The 25998-nt window shown below is 37.1% G+C and overlaps 1 protein-coding gene across 6 annotated transcripts in view; it reads right to left on the bottom strand.

Annotated features, from left to right (window-relative positions):
- Positions 1 to 7838: 7838 nt before the first annotated feature.
- SLC16A4 (solute carrier family 16 member 4) overlaps positions 7839 to 25998 on the bottom strand; it is a 30418-nt gene continuing 12258 nt past the window's right edge. For 2 of the 6 annotated variants that reach the window (XM_027536230.1, XM_027536232.1), the window contains 7 exons: positions 24256 to 24388; positions 23478 to 23621; positions 23135 to 23296; positions 21368 to 21883; positions 18379 to 18590; positions 17034 to 17127; positions 7839 to 8285 (listed from right to left, as the gene is read on the bottom strand). In XM_027536230.1, the coding sequence (XP_027392031.1) occupies positions 8125 to 8285; positions 17034 to 17127; positions 18379 to 18590; positions 21368 to 21883; positions 23135 to 23296; positions 23478 to 23621; positions 24256 to 24388 (1422 nt within the window). In that variant the 3' untranslated portion in view covers positions 7839 to 8124. Of the gene's footprint in view, positions 8286 to 17033; positions 17128 to 18378; positions 18591 to 21367; positions 21884 to 23134; positions 23297 to 23477; positions 23622 to 24255; positions 24389 to 25998 lie in introns of those variants that run through there. The other 4 variants (XM_027536234.1, XM_027536235.1, XM_027536233.1 and 1 more) reach the window with 3 other exon arrangements.

Below are 25998 nucleotides of genomic sequence, written 5' to 3'. Positions count from 1 at the left end.
CTTCAAAGATAGATTAGCATTTCAAATTCTCTGCAAGACTGTGAATATGTTCTTGCTTAGAGATAAGTATTGTCCTTTTATTTAAATATTATAATAGAGATTTTATTTCTTCTTCATTCTCACAATTGTTGGCCATCCTGAGGTCTTCCTCATATAGCCTCATTTTCTCAGCATGTCAGTTTTCTCTGCTTTCAGCAAGTTGTCACAACAGTTTACACTGTAGTCACATATAGTTTCTGCTGTAACTCCAAACAAGAGGCTAAATGAAAAACTTCCATACATATCCTTTTATTGCATTAATGTTCAGAGTAGAACTATTATTACAGGTAAAATGAACACTTTGAGGCACATATACATATATATTTTATTTCATGTTTTTAAGGAATTTGGGGGAAATTGTTTCATAAAATTTTTATTTTAGCATATAGAAACTGACTCAGTTTTGCCTTGCTCCCAAGATAAGTGTATAGTTTATGTGTATTCTCTTATAGAGAAACACTTCAATAAACTGCATTCTTTAGAATTCTTTGTACCAGAGGTCTCAAACCTGGCTATGCATTAAAATCATGTGAGGAATTTTAATACCAGTAGCCGGGAGACTCATCTAGGTCCAGTGGGGTTCTGCCAAGGTGCTGGTGTTAAGTGCTCACCTGATTCTAGTGTGTAGCCAAGGTTGAGAATCACTGCTTGAGAGTCAAATCGTAAACATACTGACCAACACATGCACAATCAGCCTCTTAAAAATTGTTCAGACATCAAAACCAAAAACTTTCAGAGTGAATTTGGATTCACTGCAGTGTGTATATTGTTTAGCCTTGTAGAATTTCTGCTGTTGAAAGCGCAATCCTCAGACCAGCAGTAATAGCATCACATAGAAGCTTGTTAAGAAATGTAGAACTGGAAGCCCTCACACAAACCTATTGAATGAACTCAGATAAACCAAGTTATTCCTCTACTGGAAAGTTTGATAAGTACTTACTAATATGTAGATATATAAATGTTTAGGGTAGTAAAATTTTGTGATTGGCATCTTTTTTTTTTTTGGTTTTAATTTTATTTTATTTTTAAACTTTACAATATTGTATTAGTCCCTCATGCATAAGATTCTCATTTTTGTGCATTAGTCAAGGACATTTACTTTAAGGATTAAAAAAATACATATTTTCATTAAGAAAAGTTGGTATAAGAGTTCATAGGTAGTGAACTCTAGTGACCAGAAAATTACCAGAGGTCTCTGCCACCAAGACAGGGGAGGGCTATCTGTTGTCTGTCCTAGTTGGTTTACTTGCTGAGTCACTTCAGTTGTGTCCGACTCTCTGTGACCCTTTGGACTGCTGCCTGCCAGGCTCCTCTGTCCCTGGGATTCTCCAGGCAAGAATACTGGGGTGGATTGCCCTGCCCTCCTCCAGGCAAGAATACTGGAGTGGATTGCCCTGCCCTCCTCCAGGGGATCTTCCTGACCCAGGAATCGAACCCATGTCTCTTGCATTGGCAGGTGGGGTTCTTTACCAGTAGTACCACCTGGGAAGCCCATCCTACTTAGTTGGGTCTTGCTTATTTTGTTACATTTAAATATATTTTTTCTCTCCCTCCTATTCTGTTCTAGTCCACTCTTTTCATTGTAAGAGCATGTTTTTTTTTTATAGATACAGGTGAGGATATTTGAGACTGTACTGATAGGTGCCCCATAATTTAGAAAATTTGGTAGAGATGGATTCAGAGCTTTCTATGGAGAGCATAGGTATGGACAGGATTGAGGAGTGGTTCCTGATTGCTTTTGTTGTTTAATCATAGTACATAAGTAACTTCATTAAGAAACTGATTTTCCTCACATAGCAATAAGAATCTAATTATGTTAAAGCTCACAGTGACAAGTAGTAAAGATTCATATATATTGAAGAGAATGGACTAATGTGAATAAAAATACTGTGACTTGCATGGTATCAATTTATTAAAGAAATGCTCTTTTTTAATGCCTAAGTTTTTTAAGGTAAAAGATTCTAAAGTACATTAACCAAGCAGCCTTGTTGATACCAAATGAGAAATTGCAGCCAGATTATTCTCATGTCTCACGGTTTTTCAATTGGCATGTATGTTTTAGAGGGATTTTTCATCAAGCACAGCAATGTCAGCATCTTTAGAAAACTTCTTTAGGGTTCATTTATGATTTATAGATGCCTCCTGAGACATGAGAAGTGTTTTTTTATTTTTCAGTGGAAATTTACCTGTATCATTTATTTCTCCCAACAAATTTTACTTATGAAGTTTACCCTCTGCAGTGTTAAAAATCTTACTGCAAATTCCACAGAAAGGATGAAATTCATCTGAACTTTAAGGTTTGGTGGTTGAAAAAACTTTGTCTGTGATACACGAGTGTTCTTTAATACATTGGCTTAGAGGTATTGTGAACCTTCAAAGACCCCTTTTCTTCTATTTGCTGCTTTTTAAGTGTAGAAGTGTCTGAAGCCCTAATTTAAAAAAAAATTTAACACATGGTGTTAGATCTACCCTCTTCTATTTTCTTTTAATAGCCAAGTTTAAAGGAGGGAGCATTTCTAAGTATAGTAATTGGTTAAATGTCTTTTTTTCCTCCTGGGTTTCTTTTTAGGAACTACTGACAATCAAAAACCTATAGCCGACTTTGGGATATGGCTTTATTATTCAGCAACTAAAAGATGAGTTCTAATTGGCAGACTTCTGGCATTGGCACTTGTCCTTCTGTTTCTATAGAAACTGGGTTGGAAGTCAGAGCTGCACAAAGGGAAAGGGTAAGTTTCTTTTAAACTCCATATTTATAAACCCATATCTTATTAACTGTGGCATGGTATCAGTTTTCACATAAGGATATATATATGTTCGTGAACTAGAACTCAAATATGAACTACTGATTTTTACTTGAGTGGAAACTGACATCAAGTCATTAAATGTAATAGGAGGGTTTAAATATGGATTTAATATTCTCATGACTCTGACTTCACATATCTTGAAGCAATGAACTCAGTATGATAATTCTCACTTTTCAGCTATATTTAATTTTGGGGTGATAAAGTTGGTTTTTATCCTCTTAGATCACTCTGTTGTACTTTTCTGGTAAGTGAAAATTGGGGTATAATGCATACAGAGGACATTTTAAAAGTCTGCATGAATTACAAGTCTCTGGGACAAAGTCTGATTCTTTCCATTATAAAGCAGGTGCTGTACTACTGACCAGTTTTTTTAGCCTCTCTCTTCTCTTAGCCAAACAGGATGAGATCGTCTGTTGGGCACATACATATGTTCTCATCCAGGCAGACACCCATTAATCGTAGAACCTAAGACACCTGCCACTTGGTGAGTCATCTTATTACTGTGGCTTCAGAGGACTGTGCTGCATAGCTGGGCATTTAGGCTTGAAATGGCTTAATCAAGTGTGGTAAAGTCCTCTGTTCTAGAGGTTGGTATATGTAAATAATTTATACTGAACTCTGACTAGCTTTGAGATATTGAAGGAAGGTTATGTTAGCTCTAACTCTTTAAAACTTATCTGTCATTTCCGTGGTCCTGAAATACTACTCTTAAAGGATGGATTTCTCTTTTCCTTGCTAAAAGAATGTTGATGTGTTAACACCAACCAAAGAAAGGGACATCTTGGCTTTCTTTTGGCTCAGTTTGTCAGTTTTGTAAAAATAGTGTAAAAGTGAAAATTGGAACTTTTTTGGGTGTGTGTGTTTGTTTAAGTCATGTCTGATTCTTGCGACCCCATGGACTATAGCCTGCCGGGCTTCTCTGTCCATGGGATTCTCCAAGCAAGAATACTGGGGTGGGTTGCCATTCACTACTCCAGGAGATCTTCCCAACCTAGGGATTGAACCCAGGTCTCCTGCATTACAGGCAGACGCTTTACCATCTGAGCCACCAGGAAAGTTAATTCAGTTTTTGAAATTTCACTTCACAAGTCATTGATCAGTTAATGCCTGAAAGTGGATTTTCATTAAGAAGTGTATGCCTCTATTCCTTAAGTATTGCCGTGTATCCTATTTGTTTCCCTTGAATGGTATAAAAGAAATTGAATTTGTGATTCTTGGTAAATGTGGCTAGAAGTATCCAGACATCCACATGTGTTATTTATTACTCCTTGGTAAGAGTGGCCAACTTGTCCTAGTTTTAAAACAGAGTCCTAGGTCCCAGGAACTCCCTGATTTCCAGGCAAGCCAGACAGTTGGCTCTGTCTGGAGCCCCGTCTTATCCTCTGCATCTCTGAAGCAGCCTCACTAGGTTGTTACTGATCATTGTTTTGGATGAAAGTAGATTTTTATGATGTGTTAGTCAGAATGTACAAGAGAGTAAGTTCTTTTTAGGAAATGATTGTTTTTATTTGTCTCAGTGATCCTAGGTAATGCCAGCTTCCCTCTCATAGAAATAAAACATGAATTTTAAACTGATTTATTTAAAAGATGATTTCAAGGCCTTTTTTTTTTTTGTTTTTCATTTGTTTGTATATATGAAGATTATGGGTAATAAATTTGAGACATTTAGGTAGATGCTTGTGGTGCATGAGTAGCCAAATGAGGTAAATATATGGACATAAAGCCTCATACAAGCTTTTTCTATCTTAATGACTCAAGGCTTTTAAAAAGTATTGGGCTTTGGTTTTAAATTTGGGTCCTCAGGTTTGGATTCTCTTTCTTTTAAAAATTACATCTAAATTCAAATATTAATACACTGCTTTTTTTTTTTTTTTTTTTTTTACTCTCATGGAAAAAGCTAATTTTACAACTAGGCAAGTTTACTAAAGGAGCTGATTTTTTGCAGATAAACAGATAGCATCACATATGTTAATGTCCCTAGATTATTTGAAAAATATCACAGATTATTTCAGTCCATTTAAATATAATTGTTGCTTTTATTAAATTTTAAATTCATCATCAAAGAAGAAAAGCCAGGGACTATGATCTAATCAGCATTGTTAATTAGTATTCACAATTAGCTCCCTTAGGATTAGCTTTGTAACTTTAGACAAATAACTTGGTCTTAATTTGCTTTTGTTCCTAGGTATAAGATAGGAATATTAATAATTATCCATCTTCCTCACAGGATTGACATGATGCTGAGGAAGTAATAGGTGGGAAAGAATGTTTAAAACTTAAAAGTACTATAAGGTAGAGTTTTAGTACCAGAAACAGTATTTCATGAACAGCATATATAGAAATTCCTTTTACATTAATGGTATGGCATTTCTTAGAGTTAGAACCGCTGGAAATGGTTATCTTAATAATTTTAAATAACTCAGTAAGTGTGAAGAAAGTATTGTTTTGTGATCATTGTTTGATCATTGTTTCATCCAAAACAATGATCAAACTTTTGTGTTGAAAAGTTCCAACTGAACTTTTATGTTCAGATTATCATGGCTCTACTAAATATATATCTATTTATAGGTAATTCTTATACTTTATAAACATTTCAACTAACATTTTGTATTAAGGAATTATAAGTGGCCCATACTTAAGCATTACCTTCTTTGGTCAGGGTTGGTGAATATTGGAAGACTTTAAAATGTTCATTATTTTTTAATAACTACATTCTTACTGTATTATAACATGTTTTGTGACTTTATTGGAAGACTTTAAAATGTTCATTATTTTTTAATAACTACATTCTTACTGTATTATAACATGTTTTGTGACTTTGTTTGTTTTGATTCTTAGGTATTTTGCATCTTCTTTTTCATTTCAACCTAGATAGTAAAATGATGCCAATTTGAGTTAGAACAAATTTATTATAAGATGACTGCTTGCAGTTAAATTAACTCCATAATCTTGTATACTGCCAAGAAGCCAGGATTGTCTAAAGGGGAAAGTGTAGGGTTTTCTGTTAGTTTGTGTTTGAGTTAGGACTCCTCTACATACTGGATGTTTAATATCTTTGACCTTAGTTTTATTTATTTGTAAAATGGTCATCATAGTAGTTTCTTCTAAGGGTTCTGAAGATTAAATATAAAATATGTCTGCCTCAGTGACTGGTATGTATTAGATGTTGATACAAGGTTATTCACCAGCCTACTTCTGCACACACATGTGAAGTCTACTGTTTGTTTCCTCTTTGTCCCATGGGATATCTTTTTTTTTTTGGCTGTACCCCATAGCATGTGGGATCTTAGTTCCCAGATCAGAGATCAAATCTGTGCCTACTGCATTGGAAGGCAGAGTTGTAACCATTGGACCACTAGGGACCCTACCCCCACCCCTCCTCCCACTTGGGATATCTTGAGAAAGGTGTACTCTTTTGCTTTTCTTGAAACCCTATATGTGTCTGAGATAATATTTCTAGATTATGGTTACTTAAAAATGTGTTGACATCGTATAATATTGTGTTCAAGGGCAGAAGTAAATAGGAACATTTTAAGTTAATTGTCAGTACAATGAGTACATTAGTTATGAAGTCTTTAGCTTCCTGTGGTCTGGGGATTCACCCTTTCTTGATCCACACCACCCAGGGGCCTATTACCACTGAGTAGCATGAAGAACTACTCAGTTGTGTATGAGTCACGAAGCCTGGGTAAATTAGAGTTCAACTTGGAGTTCATTAGTTGGTTCTACTTTTACTGTTTTGTTATGTTTTTTGTTTTTGGCTGCACGGTGTGCAGGATCTCAGTTCTCCAACCTGGGATTAAACCCAGGCCATGGTGATGAAAGCCCAGAATCCTAACCACTAGTCCACCAGGGAACTCTGTTTAGTTGGTTCTACTTACAATGTATAGTTTGCTTTCATTGGAGAAAAGAATCTAGTTGTCCTAGGCAGTCAGTCTTTTGAGAACTATTATTGCTCAATAGGGAAGCTGGGACAGATTAGAGTGGTTCCTAGTAAGTCACTGATTTTTTAAATCTTGTGTTTTGATGTAGACAGAAAGGAAATTAGTGGCTACTCTCTCTGAAGAGTTTTTTGCTTGGTACAAGTATATTTTTATTTAATCCTCATAGTGAAGTAGGTTGGTGGTATCCTCATATTACAGAGGAGGAAATTGGGACTCAAGAGCAGTTGAGTAACTTTCATGAAGTTACATAGTAACAAGTAGCAGAGCTTGGATTTATTATTATTGCTGTTTGTGTGAGGGGGTACTGTTGCTGACTATTCATATTGTCTTACATCTAAAATGTAAAAAGAATATTAGACATTAACGTCTGTGTGTAAAACCTATACATTTTAAACATGACCAACTACAGTTTTTAAGATAACCTAGACTTGAACTCAGATAAATTTGGTTCCAAAATTGGTGCTGGGCCTGTTGATCTTGTAGATTGATGCCAAAGATTGACATATCAGCTCATATAGTGCTCTGTTAAAAGTCAGATGAGATTCCAGAGGAGAGAATGACTTCATGCTGCGAGAGGTTTTCCAGAAGCCTTTGGTGAGTCAGATTGTGAAGGATAAGCGAGACTGTCTGGTGGACAATGGCAAACCATTGGGATTTAACTGGTGGCACAAAGGTACATGTAGAGAGTGAGAGAATGCCACATTTTGGAGCTAAAACCAGGCTTTCATTTTGGGATTTTTCTCTGTAGGGAATTAATAGATATTTTAAAGCAGAGAGGAATGGAAAGATGGAATAATAATAGTAATAACAGAAGCCAAAGGAGATTCTAGAGAGACTGGTATTGCAGAGAACACTAGGATGGTTTTTAAGAAAACATCTTAGTTTGTCTCCCATTAAGAGCCACCTATTCAACTTTCATATAAAACTTGTTCTAAAGTTATGTCTACATAATGAGCTTGACCATTTCAGATAATTAAATATAGTGAAAAAATAACATTGGATGGATAGAAATAGTATTCAGAAATGATCTTGAAATAAAGGTTTCTTGTTTGGGTTTTTAGCAGTTCTTATTTATGTTTTATTGCACAGCAAAACATGTTTATTATAGAAAATTTAAGAAACAAAATAATGAAAAGAAAACAAAGATTATCTCTAGTTAAGAAGCAAACTGTTCAGTTGCTATTACTCTTTACTTAACACCAGTTAGACATTCTTCAGAATGCTAAGGCAAAAAAGAACCTTAAAAAACTATGTGATTCACCTTCTCATTTTATAAATGAGGGTACTTCTCTTCCATGCTTTTTCTTCCAGTGACTTTTAGTTTAGATTTTCTTTTAAGCTCTCACATGACTGCAGTCTTCTCTCTTTGTTCTCAGACTGTTTTTCCATCTTTCAGCTAATGGTATGAAGAAAAGGGAAACCGAAGAGAGGAGATAGCATGTGCCCGAGAAGTAGTAGGAGCCGGTGTATGTCTGGGTATAATCGTATAACCAGCCTATAAGGAAGGAAAGATTTCTATTAATGATGTAAACCGTGCCATTAGTAGTTCTCAGCCATGAACCATTGAAGGAAGGAGCCTCCTGTAATTAGTCTGTATTGTGACCCATTAGAAAGTTAGTCAAGCTGCTTACCTGTCTTATTTTCTGTTGAAGCTGAATCAATTCCATCTGAGTTAGTGGTTTAAACCTTGGCAAAAAAGTAATTTTGGACCCAGAGCCCATCTCCAGTGTTATAATGGAAGTTGGAGAAAATTGGGAACACATACCATTTCATTTTACAATTATTCTTACAAAGAAAAAAAAAACAACTATTTTCCAAGGAAAAGGAAAAAAGTGAAAACTGATTATTATCTTTTTTCCTTCACTGAACAAACATTTGAGTTCTTACTATGTTCCCAGCGATGTGCTAGGTGTTGATACCATAATGAGCCAAACTAGACATGGCCCCTGCACTCATAGTTTAGCGGGGCTTTAGGTATTACACCTGTAATAAGGGCTATGCAGGGATGGTTTAGGTGAGAACAAGTGAAAAGGAACTGACTTGGCCAAATGGGTTAAACAATGACAGTATTTCTCCCTGAAATCAAAGTGTTCTTTTAAAACAAGAATTGAAAGGTTCTCAGAATCATTTGGTTGATGGCACATACTTGAATCACCCTGGTAGCTCAGATGATAAAGAATCCACCTGCAGTGCAGGAGACCCAGGTTTGATCCTTGGGTTAGGAAGATCTGGAGAAGGGCATGGCAACCCACTCCAGTATTCTTGCCAGGAGAATTCCATGGACAGAGAGGTCTGGCAGGCTACAGTCCATTGGATCACAGAGTCAGAAATGACTGAGCGAAACAGACTTTGACATACTAGAACTTCTTAAGTGAAATGCCTTTTTTTTTTAAGTGAGTTTGGTGGCAAGGAATATTAGTACAAGGCACCAACATTTATACATTACTGCAAAAGTCATTCCTATGAAAAAGGCAAAAGTATCAAAATTATTGAAAGGGCTTCCCAGATGGTGCTAGTGGTAAAGTCCCTGCCTGCCAGTGCTAGAGACACAAGAGATGCAGGTTCAATCCCTGAGGATCAGGAAGATCCCCTGGAGAAGACAGTGGCAACACATTCCAGTATTCTTGCCTGGAGAATCCCATGGACAGAGGATCCTGGTGGGCTACAGTCCATAGGGTTGCAAAGAGTCGGACATGACTGAAGTGACTTAGCACATTGTTAGGAAAATAATTTTGACCTGAGATTCCCTAAAAAGGGCTCAGGACCTCTAGGGGTTCACAATCTTTTCTAGATTATTGTATGCATATTATGTTTGTAGATGCAAACTTATAATAATATGAGTTTTATAAGTGTTTATATTTAAAATCCTAAAAAAACCTTAAGACAAGGCTATTATTCTGATCATTTATTCAAAAAATTTTGGTACCGTATACAAGCACAGTTCTGGGTACTAAGACTATATCTGTGGATAAAAATGGATGAAAAAACCTGGCTGCATGAAGCTGACGTCATGTCTTTTGATTTTCACTTATGTCTTGGAACATGATTTCACACTGGATGGGTCTGATTAAAATAAAATTTTTATCTGATTGTGTATGTCTTTATCTCCTATCCTGTCCTCTATTCTCTTAATTGGCTCTGATAAATACTTTTAATTTTTGTTTCTTTGCTTTATTAGCTTTTTGTTTCCTTTTAATGTAATGAATAAATGGAATGTTTTATTTAAATTCAGCTAACTTTAAGTTGCTTTTTACTTACTAACTCCTTGCTTGATCAGTGACCTCAATTAAATGTTTCTTGGAGATAAGCATAATAGTGAAACCTACTCACACGTTTTTGTATTATGTTGATTGACCTTTAGGTATCTAAGAAACAGGTGACCATTCTATTAACTTTTCTAGAAATGCCTATAAAGGAGAAGCTGGATATCAGCAGCACCCTCTTTTATCCTTTGTCACTCCTCCCTTAGTCCTTTAGTAAAGCAATTGCTCTACTAGAGTATATGTACATAACAGGGGTATTAGAAGTTATACTCTGGGAAAACACTAGAAGTTCTTGGACAAGGAGGTAGCTAGTGCTGCTGAAGGGTCAGGAGGATAAAGCTAAAAACAGTGAAAATGAGTTGTTTTATAAATCCTAGAGGGACTTAAACAGTTTGAGAGAAAACTGCTTATAAGGCCATTCATTTCACACACATTTAAAGTCAGAATCTTGCTTCTGAAACATTAAAGATTAAGATATATTTAGTATATTTTCTTAGCAGGGCAGGGAATTATTTAGCATCCTATAGAACTGCTTCCATGCAAAAGTTGTATTTCCATTCAAAGATTTTTTTTTTAATTATTATTACTATTTTTTTGCTGTATTATGTGGCTTATAGGATCTTAGTTCCCCAACCAAGGATTGAACCCAGGTCCTTGGCAGTGAGAGCATCAAGTCCTAACCACTGGACTGCCTGGGAATTCCCAGTGCAGTTTAATGAAACAGATTGTTTTAAATCTATTTCTCCCGTTCATGCTTGAGAATTGAGAGATTTGCATATTTTAAAATTCTTTCTCTAAGATCTAATTGCCATTCACTAGGATATTAATGTGCAGTTGAGTAGTTAGTTTTATGATGCTGTTTATAATAGCAAATAGGTGAAAAGTGAGATAGACGACTAAATGGTATTATTATTAATTAGTTGTCCTGTGAAAGTATTAGCTTCATAATCAAGCTAAATGTGGGGCTTCCCTGCTGACTTGGGGGTAAAAAATCTGCCTGCCAACACAGGAGATGCAGGTTTGATCCCCTGGAGAAGGAAATGGCAACCCACTTCAGTATTCTTGCTTGGGTGATTCCATGGACAGGAGGGCCTGGTGGGCTATCATCCATGGGTTTGCAGAGTCAGATGTGAGTTAGCGGCTAAACAACAACTAGCTGAGTTAAATTTATAGCTTCATTGTTCTAACCAACATCTATCTTTTGTTGGAATGATTAGCTTTTCCCCACCACTGAAAGTAAAAAAAGACTGTATAGGGAATTCCCTGGTAGTTCAGTGGTTGGATTCCGTGCTTCCCCTATAAAGTGCAAGGGAAATAAGATCTTGCATGCTGGCAGGCACAGCTAAAAACAAACAAAAAGATGGTATATTTGGTTTGATTTTATTAGATCTTTGTACTTTTTTAATAATAGCATGAAATAGCTATATACAAATGTACTTTCAACCCTAATGAGTTTCAAGATTACTGTTGGTAGTTTGGAAACCTCTGCGCTCTAATCATTTTTAAAAGGAAATACACACATAAATTGACATTTAAGTCTGGGTTCCTCTGTGGTCATAGCAAAAACATTGTGAATGGCAGAGAATATCAGCTACAGTCTAGGAAAGCATGCATGGATCTGAGCCTCCACTCCACACTAGGGAATACTCTATGTAGTCAACATTCTGAGAAGTACACTGGCTACTGGTGCAGATTTCCTAAGCTGAAGTGCCCTCTAAGCATTTCCTTAATGTCTCCAGACTACCTGCGCCAGATACACTTAAGATGCATGTTAATTGTGCAAATTGATTGGCTCCTAAGCATCTTCCTCCTAGGTGGCACCCAATTGATTCTTACGTACAATGACGTTGGGGTCCAAATTACTTCCTTTTATCTATAACTGTGTAACCTTTGTTCTGGATAGAAATGTCAAATAATGTTTCCTGTGATAATTTAAAACAACTGGGGAGATAGGACTCAGCTTCCTTAAACAGTTTTGAAAACCAGTTTTCTTATAGGCAAAAAGGATTAGAGTCTTTGAAGTTTGGTGTTTAATATAGTATTCTAAATTCATTTTTTTAAATGTCATCATTTTAAAACTACTCTGTATCATTTTATGGGTTAAACCATACACGTTTAAAAATGACTATGACATCTTGCCTAAAAAGTATTCATGTCTGTGATAGCTCAGAAGGTGATTTTTTTAGCTGAGTTTATAAATCCTGTACAGTAGGATTACTACTGTAAGTTTATTATTGGTCATTTTGTTAAGATTTAAAATACTCCTAAAAGGCCCTTAATTCCAAAGTTTCTTGATAGTAGTTCAAACTAGTTGAGAAGTCTGTAAGTGATTTGCTGTTGTTGAACTAGAGCTCCTACTTAGCTATTGGACTGTAGCATAGTGCCAGACTTCTGAGGTACAGAGATAATGATCTTTTCACATTCCTGGGGTCCTGGCTATTAGCAGCCTTGTCAGTTTACTTTGGGTGTGCTGTACAAATATTTCCTATATATGCCATGAGGGTAGACAGTCTTGGGAAACATGGTTTAGCAGATATAAACCTTAGTGTCTTTTAAGATAGGAACTCCCTAAAGACCCTGTGATAGAAGTTTGCTGAAAGATTTACTGGTAGTGCTTTAATTATTGGTTCTGTGTTGTAAATTTTATTAAGAGGATTTTGGTCTGTGTTGGGATGTTGAAACTTGATTTCTTGGCCTTGCAAGGAAAGGACTACCTCCTCTTTTTTTAAACCACAGTAGAGAGCTGTTTGGAATTTGTTTTTGATGTTTTTGTAGGGATTCATTAATCTTAGGGATACTTAATCAAAGTAAAATTCTGTGAGGTGTGTTGTTTATGGGGAAAATAACCACTGGATAAATAAATGATTTAAATCATAAATCATAAATAAATGATTTGTTTTCTTTTGCCTCTTCAGAGTATAATATATTCTTCAGGATTTAAGGGACAAGGAGCTTTGTTCTGCCTTCTTACTTGTTCCCCATACCCCTAATATCCAAAAGGGATTTATAGCAGACCAAAAAGTTGTTTGTGTGTTTGTTTTCCAAATAAAATTTTAGGCCATAGAGAAATTCTCAACTGATAGGCTAAGATGACTGGTAAAACTGTAGAGGCATGGTTGATAAAAGTTTGAGTGAGGACTGGGTAGAATATTTGTTTAACATTGTATCTGAAATAAGGATGGAATAGAGGTAGGAAATGATCTCTCATTTCATGAAGAGATGCACTTTTTTGCATTAATAGGAGAGAAACAGGCTTAGCTGGATGAATTTCCATTTTAGTCATTGTCTTCTCTTGTAAAACACAGATAAAATGTTAATACAAAATTAACCAGTTTTGCTCCATGGTATTTCTGATGAATTTTGAGGTTGAAAAATGATGGCAAGAGAGAGAGAGACATTCTAGACTAAGTCCTAGTGTTAAGTCCTAGCTGTGATTTATGAAACAAACAAAAATAAATGAACAAACCAAACAAACATGTAGATGCAGAGATCAGAGTAGTGGTTATCATAGGGGAAGGTGCAAGAGGGGAGGGCTAAATGGATAAGAGAGATCTCAACTGTATGGATGGAAAATAAATTGTTGGTGGTGAAAACAAAAAACAGTTATCTATGACATTTTAAGTGAGTTTTCAGACATTTATTATTGATTCAAATATATATTAAAATATATTTTAGCTTAATATATGCATTTATCATTTGGGAAATGGAGGGATATGTGGAAGAAGGGAACTATACTCAGTTTGTCTTATAGGCAGCTAATATGGGCTATTGGTGTTTTTATTTTTAAATGAAACTGAACAGTGCATAGCATTTTAAGCTCACATGTCAAATGCGTAGGGTACAAGATTAGTAATTTCACATAAGTAATGTATATCTGTCTTGTATTGATATATTGGAGAATATGATTATATACTTGCTTTTTGCCAAAGCACTATTTTTCTACTTATATCACTAACAGGGGTCGATTAGAAATGTATATTATGTTTTAAAAATACTAATATTTTTAATTTTTTCACAACCTTTCAAACTTCTGTCTTGGTGTTAGTGTATAGTTCTGGATGCCATCTACCAGCAAAAAAATAGAATTTGCGTTTGGATGAACAGTGACGTTTGACCTACACTTGGGTCAGCTGGCCCATTCTGAAGCTGGTCATGTTGTTAACTAAAATTGAATTTGTTGCTGAGTAGTGACAAGAATAGGGAGGGCTGTGAGGTGGAGAGGGCAGAGTGGTCCCTTGTGGGGAATGTGTTTGTGTGTGTGTGAGGGGATTAATTTTTGAACTAATTTATTTCAATCCCTGTCAGTTTTAGCCAAGATCTGATAAAGAATTTTGTTGCTACCGTAGTTCTTAACAATTACCTGTTACAAAAAGTGTATATATAATTTTTTTACTTCTTTAAACATCCTTTTTTCTTAAAACATTTTTTTAGAGAAAATAGGTTCCTTGGGTATCCTATGCTTTCCTCCCCCCCCACCCCCTTCCCTTGAGTTATTAAAATATGCTGTATAGGACTAACTTGTTTTTCTTTTTCATTTCCATACAGGAAGGAGAAAATTATTGTTCATGTACCATTTTTAACTAGTCTTTTGACTGAGGATTATTGTGAAACATTTTACTCTTTGCTCGATTGCTCGTTTGTAATACCTGTAATTTTTATAGGAATTTCAACTTTCTAATTTGATAGTAACAAATCTAGGTAAGTATAAAATGAGGATCTCATACATTTCAGAAGATCTGAGTTTGGTTTAGAAAAATGTTTTGTAACCAGTAAGCCTTTCAATTTATTTAAAGCTAAAGACAAAAATGTAACTGTCCATACCAGTTGAGAGATAAGTGGATCTGCAGATCACTATTTCTGATGTTCTTAAGTAGTTGCTGCTGGAAGTTAGGGACAAATATAACAGCCTTTGTAAAATCCTCTTTGTCATTTCACAGAACAGTGACTTACAGGAGCAAGGACTATCCTGAAATCTCCCTTCAACAGGATGCGTAGAGCAACATTGTAGTCAATGAGAGATCATTATACAGAGAAGGAAACTTAACTGAATTATATATCAATTATCATAGTCTTGTTTAAGAAACTCTAAGAAACTCCCATACTAAGAATCTATACTTAAGCTTTTAGCAACAGCCTTATCACTTCCTTTAACTTTTTTTGTAGAACTTATAAAATTTATGATTGCCTACATAGTATTCTGAGAGTTAGCAGGTAAAAATTCTACCATGAGCTCTATCTTTATCCTTACATATGGTGCTAGGATATTGTGGATATTGGGTAACAAAAGGCTTGTAACTTTTCTTTTGACTCACAATAAGAAATGTATTTATATCATATATATATATTTTCTATTACATAGGTGTAAATAAATTTCACAATAAAGTGATGCACTCTGTTTTCTCATCTGCTCTGTGGTCCTTTTTTATTAAAAATTTTTTTTTAAAGACCAACAAATTAGTTTTGAAACCCACACGTACATCTATAGCTTTTTCCTTTTAAGTAATACTCCTCACAAAGCTTGTGTTGTCTTCCCATACATTGAACTGTTTAAACATTTTAAGTGTATACAAAAATGTGTATCTCTAAACATGTAGTTTTATTACTTGCTTTTATCATTTGAATAATATATTCTGTGCCCTGGTATTTGTTACCTCTGATGTTTTTGGCTTAACAGTCTTAGAAAGTTCCAAAGTGTCTTTGGCACAGTGAGTGAAGAAAGGTTAAGATTGAAAAAATTCATCAGCAAACTGTATTTGAACTCTGTTTTCCTCTATTTCACTGACCTGGATACAAGACATAGAGTAACTCTGCTTGGAGCCTCTAGTGTTTGGTCTTTTTTTACCACTCCCTGTTATATAATTCTGGGCTATAAAATTCTCGCCTGTTTTCCAGTTATGAAGTATTGGCCAAGTTAGACCTCATGGAAAGAGGTGTGTTCATAAATTCAAATCAGGATTTAGTTGTATATTTGTGTACATTTTTTCTTTAGATAGATATACTGAAATTGAACCTCAGATTAGTGGTACTTTTTTTTTTTTTTACCTTCAGTAATAATTTCTTAAGTTTTTATATTTTTTCTTTTGATATTTGCCTTTCTCAGTCTCAAGTTTATAGAGGTGCAAATCTTATTATAAAACTTAGTTTAAAAAAATGGGCAAAATCAGACCCTTTTTCTGTCTTACTTCAGGACTGAGGGAAGCAAAAGTAATTTTTAGATTAGATTCCTTATTGTGGATGATTAGAAATGCTGTAGTAATTTGTAATTCTGCATACTATAATTTTTACTAATGTCTTACATAGTATATTCTATATACTGTAATTCTTATAGACTCTCAGTAGTTGTATATAAGATACTCAGTAGTCATAGTATATGATACTAAGGCTTAAGTCTGTTTCCTAAAAATATTTGTGTGTAGTGGTTAGTCTTTTAATAGTCTTATGTTCCAGTAGGTAAAAAGTGAATGTAAAACAATGCTTCGGTCTTAAAGTTTATTTAAAAACAGAACTTCCAAAGTTTTACTATACTTATATTTAATGAGTCTTTAGTGGCCCCACATGTCCTCTGCACAGATTCTGGCATTTAGTCTTACAGCACGTCTGAAGAGCAAAGGGATCAGGCCTGTGGTTTTCAAGCTCTGTAATGACTGCTGTTTGGATAAAAGGTGTTGGTAGTTTTTATTTTTTTGTTTTTAAGCATCATATATCTTTGGGCATCTGATAAAACTCTAGATTTTCTCTCCAGAGAAATAGATAGATACACAGCCCCTGCTACAATACTCAAATCTGCTTAGTGCACATCTGGTGAATTAACCCTCAGATTCTCCTGGTTTCATACTGGAGTTGTGCGAGTTGGTACAGGAACAGCAGAGACGATCATCAGTTTCTTGTAACTATCTAATATTGTCATTCCATGTTACCATTCATCATGGATCAACATTTTGGTTCATTGTGATTGAAGTTTACTAAGGCTAAGCTGTTACCTGCTAAAGGTGGTCCAGAAAGGACAGCCATCCCAGCAAAGAAACTTGCAAGTCCCAGAAAGCTTTGAACTGTAGAATTCCCAGACAGATCAACCTGTAGGGATTAGAATCCAGTGTTAACCATACTGAGGGTGGTATTCTACAGAGACTTTTACCTACAGAGGGATAAAATACTGTGTATGTTGTCTCAAGCTATGAACAGTTGGCCTCTGAGGTGGTTTGGATGGCATTCTACCTGATATGAACCATTGGTTTTTATTTCTTTTGAAAAATCTTTTAGTTAGTTGGTTCGGGGATATTTTTCCACCTGAGTCTCACTACTCTTTTCTGTTAGGAAATGATAAACAGTTGGAGCTGATAGTAGTATTCTTCAGTCCACCTATGGTTGAGTACCAACTGGTTTATAAGAAATCAGATATCACAGGAAATTGATTTAAGTGTTAGAAACTTTTAATTTTTGCTTAAGCCTCGTAATACTCTTCACCACTTATGCTAATATTGATACCAGGCCCAAAGATTCCTGGGGATTATGTTCCAGCGCACTGGGGACCTAGTTCTAAGGACCCATGGGGTTCCAAGACAAACTCAGTATTTCTACAACTCCATTCCATTCAGCTCTAGGATTTTATGTCGGTTTGGGATAAAGATGGAGAGGAGTTAAAAGCACAATATCCCTGTTAAAGTATACAGAACTTCTCTCAACAAGAGAGAGGTCATCACTTGTCAGGAAGCTCCTCTTTCTTTTAAGGAACTCTTCCCAGATGTATCCTAGAACCAAAGAAATTTCTGGAGCTGAAGTAAAGAATAGAAGCCTAACCTGGGAGACTGATAAAGTAGAATCCTTCTGTTCCCTACTTTGCTTTTCTTTCTTTCCTGTTCCACATGGCTAGTCCTTGGCACCCCACTCCAGTACTCTTGCCTGGAAAATCCCATGGGCAGAGGAGGCTGGTAGGCTGCAGTCCATGGGGTCGCTAAGAGTTGGACACGACTGAGCGACTTCCCTCTCACTTTTCACTTTCATGCATTGGAGAAGGAAATGGCAACCCACTCCAGTGTTCTTGCCTGGAGAATCCCAGGGACGGGGGAGCCTGGTGGGCTGCTGTCTATGGGGTCGCACAGAGTCGGACACGACTGAAGTGACTTAGCAATAGCAGTCCTCTCATCATCCCTCCTTACAAGATAAGATGAATAGCTGGATAGGATGTAGCTACAAGGTTTCTGAGGCCTTGGGTATGTTGTTTTTGTTATTATAAAAGTAATACAAAGTATGTTTTCTCTTTGGGGGCGATGATGATTCATACTTTTACTAAATGGTGTAAGAACATTAACGAGTGTGTCTACTCACCAGTACAGGAAGTATCAATGCCAGGTAACCACCGGAAAAGACAGCAAAGGAGATGGTATAGGTCATAAGTAATGGAAATGTGGTGGCTAAAGGAGCAAGCAGGTTAGTGATGCCACAGAGGATGAGGTAAGACTTGTGGTAATGATACTTCTTGATCCAGTTTTGATCAGCAACCCATCCAGAGATAATCTGACTGACTGTTTCAATGATACCTGGAACAGTATTGAAAAGGTCTTATGAAATCCCAATTGCATTTTTCTAGCCCTTTTGAAAAATGTAAATGGATAAGGCATCTTTTCCTATGTCATAAGACTTCATTCACCCTGTGGCTAGGACATATGAGGGAAAAAATGGTTTAATTTGTATCAGTTCAGTTCTGTTGCTCAGCTCAGTCATGTCTGACTCTTTGCGACCCCATGTACTGTAGCAGGCCAGGCCTCCCTGTCCATCACCAACTCCTAGAGTTTACTCAAACTCATGTCCATTGAGTCGGTGATGCCATCCAACCATCTCCTCCTCTGTTGTCCCCTTCTCCTGCCTTCAGTCTTTCCCAGCATCAGGGTCTTTTCCATGAGTCAGTTCTTTATATCAGGCGGCCAAAGTACTGGAGTTTCAGCCTCAGTCCTTCCAGTGAATATTCAGGGCTGATTTCCTTTGTATCAGTAGATTGTATTATTTTTGTACCTATTCTAAACATTTAATGAAATACTGAAAAAACTCCTCCAGATTTGGGTTGGAGTCATCATCAAGTGTTTATTCTGATTGTGTTTGGAAACCTTATACCACCAAACTGGGAATACCAGGTTATAGAAGACCCTGGGCTCAGTAGGCCTCCCTTGAAGAGGTCCTACGGGTGAGGAAGTGAGATTTCTTGAGGATTAGTAGACCCACAGGTTAGTGTCTTAGGGAAGTCAAATGGTGAATGACTGGAGTATAAATAATAAAGTCTTAAACTGGAAAAAACAATAGATGTTGAGACACTTTCTTAAAATTGCATATGAGGTATTGCATATGAGGTTTTGGTAGTTAAGTCCTCCAAAGGTTATTATGGTTAACTTGAAAATATGTAGGAAGTCTGGAAATGGGAAATCATGTTTTGAATGGTGACGCTGTGGTGTAATTTGAATAAAATTTAAGATTAACATTTTTTACTGAGTTTCATGGTAGTAGAACCTTCTTATCCTTTATCCTATTATATGTAATGTACCAGTTAAATACTGAAAGAGATTTTCACGAAGAGAAGCTTGAACTGTGGTTGTTTTTACTTAAAATTCTTCCTATGGTTCAAATGCAGATTGCTCCACAAAAAGGTATTTAAAATGCATACTGCCATCTCCATATCTGTTTTTACAGTTTTTTCCCTAGAATGCATATTGAAACTATTATATTCTGGCCTTGTTGTAAAACCCTGTGTGTGTGTGTGTGTGTGTGTGTGTGTGTGTGTGTGTGTAAGTTTCTTCAGTCTTGTCCAGCTCTTTGTGACCCTGTGCACCATACCCTGCCACACTCAGCTGTCCATGGGTTTCTCCAGGCAAGAATATTGGACTGGGTTGCCATGCCTTCCTCCAGGGGATCTTCCCAACCCAAGGATCAAACCTGAGTCTTCTATGTCTCCTGCATTTGCAGACAGGTTCTTTACTACCATTAGCACCACCTGGGAAGCCCTGTAAGACCCTGCTGCTGCTGCTGCTAAGTCGCTTCAGTCATGTCCGACTCTGTGCAACCCCGGAGACAGTAGCCCACCAGGCTCCCCCGTCCCTGGGATTCTCCAGGCAAGAATACTGGAGTGGGTTGCCATTTCCTTCTCCAATGCATGAAAGTGAAAATGAAGTCACTCAGTCGTGTCCGACTCTTCGAGACCCCATGGACTGCAGCCCACCAGGCTCCTTCATCCATAGGATTTTCCAGGCAAGAGTACTGGAGTGGGGTGCCATCGCCTTCTCCGCTGTAAGGCCCTAATCTGATCTAAATTGATACCACCAGACATTTCAGTAGAAAACATCAATTTAGCTATGTATCTTTTTCTTGGTCACACAAGTTTTATGACCGAAGCAGTTGGAAATGGGGTGCTGTAAGTTTTGCAAGGACTTAGTAAAAGTCTTTTCCAGAAATTGGCGAAAGAGAAGTTAATGTTGTGCTACTGAGAATTTCCAGGTAGCGCAAAGCAATTCTGTTTCCTTCATTTTCACTTTTTTAGATTCCCTGTTTTGTCAGCTGACAGAATCCATATTTTCTGGATCAAGCATTCTGTTTCCATTTATTTTTATAAATACTCAACTAAAATGATTGGTTTTATTTTTTATTCTAGTTCAATTTAAATGTTAGCCAATCCATTAATGACTAGCCTAAGTACACATATTTATCTTATCCCTTTACTATGAGTTACAAGGGGAAATTTGTTAGCTACAAATATTACTAAAACATTATTGAATGCTAACGATAGTTCAGGTACTATTTTAAACTCTACATGCATTACCTGTTTAATCCTAATAACCTTACGAGAGTAGATACTATTATTCATATATTGCAGATAAGGAAATCAAGACACAGAGGTGGCAAGTGACTTGCCCAAGGTCATAATGGTCATACCCTGCAAAAACTTGAACCTGGAAAATCTAGCTCTAGAATCAGTTCTTTCAACCACTGCACAGTCCTGTCTACATCAGATTTTTTTTGCTTCCTAAAATGACTGTTTCCACTACGATCCAGTAAGGTTCAGTATCTAGCAAATACTTAGCTACTGATATGAAAATAAGACTTGGTTTGGGGTCCACTGTCTTGTAGGGAGAGCCTGTGTGCAAGATGCAGTGACAGATCTGTGAAAGGGAAGGCTTGCTGCTCCCATCAGCTTCAAAAAACTTGCTTTTCTGGCCCTCCCAAAACTCCTTTTTAAAAATATTATTTTTCTTCAACTTTTTAATAAAATGTAACCAATTTTTGTAGAATATATTTTTCCTTTTGAGGGTGAGGTAGAAGTAGGCTTTCTTACCAGCTACAGAAACAAGGTAGGAGGCATCCATGATGTTTATCCCCAATGTTTTGGCTCTGGCTACCAGGTGAAAGGTAGGGATGAAATATGCCAGCTGACTGAGAACAAAAGACCACGTAAATATGTAGAAAAAAGGATTCTTAAAGAGAGAAAAGTCGAAGAGTTTTTGTTTACAGCTCCGTGAAGTAGTTTTTTTCCAATAAGTTTCTTCATTAGTTTTTCGGAAAAGTCCATTTCTGTTATATTCATTGTTGAACTCTTTGCTTTGATTTTGTGAGACAGTTAAACTTATACCTGGTCGTCGTTCCTTCTGCATAATACTGTCCCCGATGGCCGACTCTTGTATCTCATTGCAGCATGATGTTTCTGTTCCACATGCAGCCTCTGGACCAGTTGGAGACAAACTACTTTCATCTTTAATATCAGAATCGCTCGTGCTTTTGATATGAATGGGTCGCAAGAGCATACTAGAAGGAACCAGATGCAATATGATAGCTCCAAGTAATATAAGAGCACCTAAACAGGAGAGAAAAATTGAGAAGTTAAACTAAAATTACCTCTTTGATTTCACAATACTCTGTATCCTTAGACTCAGAAGAGGCCCCACCACGAAATATTCAGTCATAGTACAATAATTTCTGAAAGCACTGCTTTGTCTTTGAATTTAGCTGAAAGTATTTAAATCCATTGACTTAACTGTTAGCTGTATACACTGCTGTATCCTTGTGAAAACAGGGAGACCTTTGGAGATAGCCAGAAAGCCATACCAAAGGTGGCATGGGAGGAGTTATTTGTACTAAAGGAAAAAAATGTTTTGGTGTGTGGGGGTAGAGAGGGGGAGTCATATTTCAAATGATAGAAAATTACAATGTGTTTTAAATCCTGATTTGAGGCTTTAGATTTAGGTACAGAAAATACAGAATTGGGCAATGGGAATTATTTGGAAACTGCTTTAGAAGAGGAGATAGCCATTTCATCTCATGATGTTTTAAATTCCTTGAAAGAAGACAGATGCCATTGTTGCCCTTGAAACTGAGTAGTTGCTTGACTTCAGCATGTCCTGACCAAAGCTGTGACTCGTGTGTATTGCTTCTAGAGATAGAATTGGCTGTAGGTTCTACCATCTGGCTATCTTGTCTTAGGGATTTGTCAACTGGTCTTGTTCACCATATTAGTGATTTTTTAAATCAGGAATGGAAAAGGGAAAGTTCAACAAAACTGCTCTGTAGGTAGGAATAGTCATGTATATTTACATATACATAGTTTTTTTCGCCAATAACTTGAGGTTATTTTAAACCAATTGTTTCAGGTATGAGAAAAAGTATAGAGTGAATGATTTTTATTCATGAAAATTTTATATATGACAGTATATAAATATTATTAAGGAACATAATCCTCTTTTTGCCTAATTCCATCCTTTTTAGTGAATCTAATGGAGGAGTCTTTTATTTTTATCTTTTTTAATGCAGATGTTTTTCTTAAAGAAAAAATGTGAAAAGAGAAGGCTTTGAGGAAGGGATTCTTGCTTCCCAGGAGTACTGCTATCCCTGCAAAGGTGTGCTCCCTCAGCCATACAAATTGCTTTCCATCCCCTCAGACTTGAATTCTGAGTTGCCTGTGTAGGCTGGCAAGGCCTTGAAGGAATTCAGAGTCTGTTTTGCTATCTGTTCTCCAGGGAAGAATCATGATCACCTCCTCTCTAGTCATCAAAGGGAGAGGGCTCAACATTAAATCTTGCAGAATTGATTCTGCAGGTTCAGGACTCACCTGTCCAGTCATACAGATCTATTAGGACTTTGGTAAAGGGTGCTAACAGAAATGTCAGTCCCATCCCTGAACGGGCAATAGCTGTAGAAAGAGCTAATCGTTTTTTGAAGTATTTGGTAGTGACCACAGCAGCAACTTGGTACAAGAAAGCAGAGCCCAAACCTAAAAGAAAAATATAATGTTAATAGCTAGGAGTCACTTTCACATTAAGTGGTTTGGTACTGGATGAGATATTCTCCCAAACCTGAGATAATATAAGTAGGCCTTTGAACTCACAGTAAAAGGAAAGTTTCATGGTTCCTTTTTTTTTTTTTTTAAAGTCTTATTTTCACAGTGGACTCACCAGGTAAAAATCCCATAGTCACACAAAGAAAGGGAATGCTAGTAGCCCAGCTGCTGATCAGATATCCACCAGCAACAAGGAAAGCCCCAAGACTGGAGGCAGTTTTCTCTCCAGTTATGTCACAAATAACAGCAACTAGGGGACCTTGGGAAAAGAAACAAATACAAGTTACATATGCCCCGGCATCCCTTCTCTTCTGGTGTACAGTTTAAATGGGCAACTGAAGAAAAATAAAAGGACTTTACTTTTGTGTATCCTTCAAAAGGGTGTCTGTATTGGGTTTCTTAATATTCCTAGTTCCACACTATTTTGCTTTTTTAGAAGAAGAGTTTTTGTTGTTTTTTGTTTGTTTTGAAGAAAAGATGATATAAATAAGATTTGGAATGGAAGCTTACTGAAAAGGTATTATAAAACTTCTGCAAGAAAAGGTTGTGTCTAGTGACCTATAACTAGAACAAAGCTCAGTTATTTATCTACACTGTGATGAGTATACTTAGATGATCAGGTCAGAGCTTTATGGTCTGACTTCCCAGTTGAGAGACTGACTCACTGAACCTATGATGTTAAATAGATTCTTCAACGTCATTTGTTTGAACCCTAATTTTTCCAGTTTTGCCAAATCAAGTGGAGGTAAAGTCCTTTTCTCAGCTTTACATATTGATAAATGAACCTGAGTTTTAGTAATGCTTCTGTCTTGAATGACTGACAGATGAGTCTTCTTGAAATTGCCCTTTGTGTTCCTTCTCCTTGGACAACAAGCTTATTGTCGACTTTATACCTGCAAAAAAACGAAGTGATGACATGATAGATCCAATCCAACCGGTTTGCTCTGAGGTGCCTTCAAACTCTTCTTGAAAAACCACAAAGAAAATTGCAAAAGTCTTGGTCATCCCCATCACAAATACATTTACCTAAATCAAAGCAGAACAGAGTCCAAGTCAGGTGGTGAGTAAGCCATTATAGGGGAGGTCAGAACTGCTGGCAGCTGTGATTCTCTGGCTCACCTGTATTTTACCAGTTTGTTTGTCAGTTCGTTTTTGTACCATGTTATATTTTATGGGGCGGTTGTCCCATTAGAGTGTCTAATCACATTACATGAAAGCATCTCATTTAATCCTCATTACGGAGCATGGAATAGGTATGTCAATATTGTATTAGAAATTCAGGGAACTTCCTTCCACGCTCCCAGTGCAGGGGGGTCCAGATTTGATCCCTGGTCAGAAAACTAGATTTCACATGCCACAGTTAAGAGTTAGCATGCTGCAACTAAAGATTCTCTGTGCTGCAATGAAGATCCTATGTGTCGCAAGAAAGATCCAGCACAGCCTGATAGATAGGAAGAAATACAGGAAGTTAAGGTTTAGAGAGCTTAAAGGTCATATATTGACCAACCACTGTACCATTCTGTTAACAACAGCATCTGTTCAAAATAGCTAATTCTAGGTACCTCTGTGAGAGAGATGTGTTGGTCCAAAAGAATTGTTCTGGGAGACTTTAGGTTAGCTAGACTAACCTAAGAGTTTGCTTTAACTCTGCTTTTCAGCTGAATATGCCTGGACAGCAAGGGTAATGAGGATGTATGGTCACCTTATGTTTGGGTCATGTGCCCCAACTCTTTGGTCCCACCTTACCCTCCTTGCCCGCACCATCCTTCTCCTCTCCACTAGGGGGAGCACCCTCTTTGAGGTCAGGTTTTCTTTCAGTGCAGTACTCACATTTTGGAATTCTGATTAGAAGGGGGGCAGTGAGGAGCAAGGTTCTGAGGGGAACTGGAAGGGAGACTTAGCCAGTCTCTGTAGTCAAAAAGCCCAGAAACCACTCCTACTCACTCTGTCTCCAGGGGCTTCCTAGTGGCCCCTTTCTTTTCCTTTGTTCAGTGGCCTTGTTTGAAGGCTACTTTCTCTGCTTTGAAGTTGGCCATGGTGGAGAGATTCCCTGGTGGCTCAGACGGTAAAGTGTCTGCCTACAATGTGGGAGACCCGGGTTCAATCCCTGGGTCAGGAAGATCTGGAGTAGGAAATGGCAACCCACTCTAGTATACTTGCCTGGAAAATCACATGGATGGAGGAAACTGGTAGGCTACAGTCCATGGGGTCGCGAAGAGTCAGGCACAACTGAGCGACTTCACTTCCTATGCTTTGTGGAAGGACCACAGGTCCTGGGTTCCTTATCACTGATTCTTTCTCTCTGGTTCTGCACTCATCTCAATTTATAGTGAGATAGACATAGACAGTCATTCACTATAATTGACTGTCCATGGGATTTTCCAGGCAAGAATACTGGCGTGGGTTGCTATTTCTTTCTCCAGGGGATCTTCGGACCCAGGAATCAAAACTTGGTGTTCTGCATTGCAGGCAGATTCCTGCATTGAAGGCAGATGCTTTACTGACTGAGCTATGAGGGAACTCACGGTGTAGTTGTGAATACTGTGTTCTGCCTGCAGTCAGCCTGCCTCTGCTGGAATCTTGGCTCTGCTTTGTACTAGGGGTGTGAACTTGGGTGAACTACAAAAGTTACACTT

This window comes from Bos indicus x Bos taurus, chromosome 3 (genome assembly GCF_003369695.1).
Source record: "Bos indicus x Bos taurus breed Angus x Brahman F1 hybrid chromosome 3, Bos_hybrid_MaternalHap_v2.0, whole genome shotgun sequence".
In the NCBI taxonomy this organism is placed as follows: domain Eukaryota; kingdom Metazoa; phylum Chordata; class Mammalia; order Artiodactyla; family Bovidae; genus Bos; species Bos indicus x Bos taurus.
This window is presented reverse-complemented; position numbering and strand designations above follow the sequence as displayed.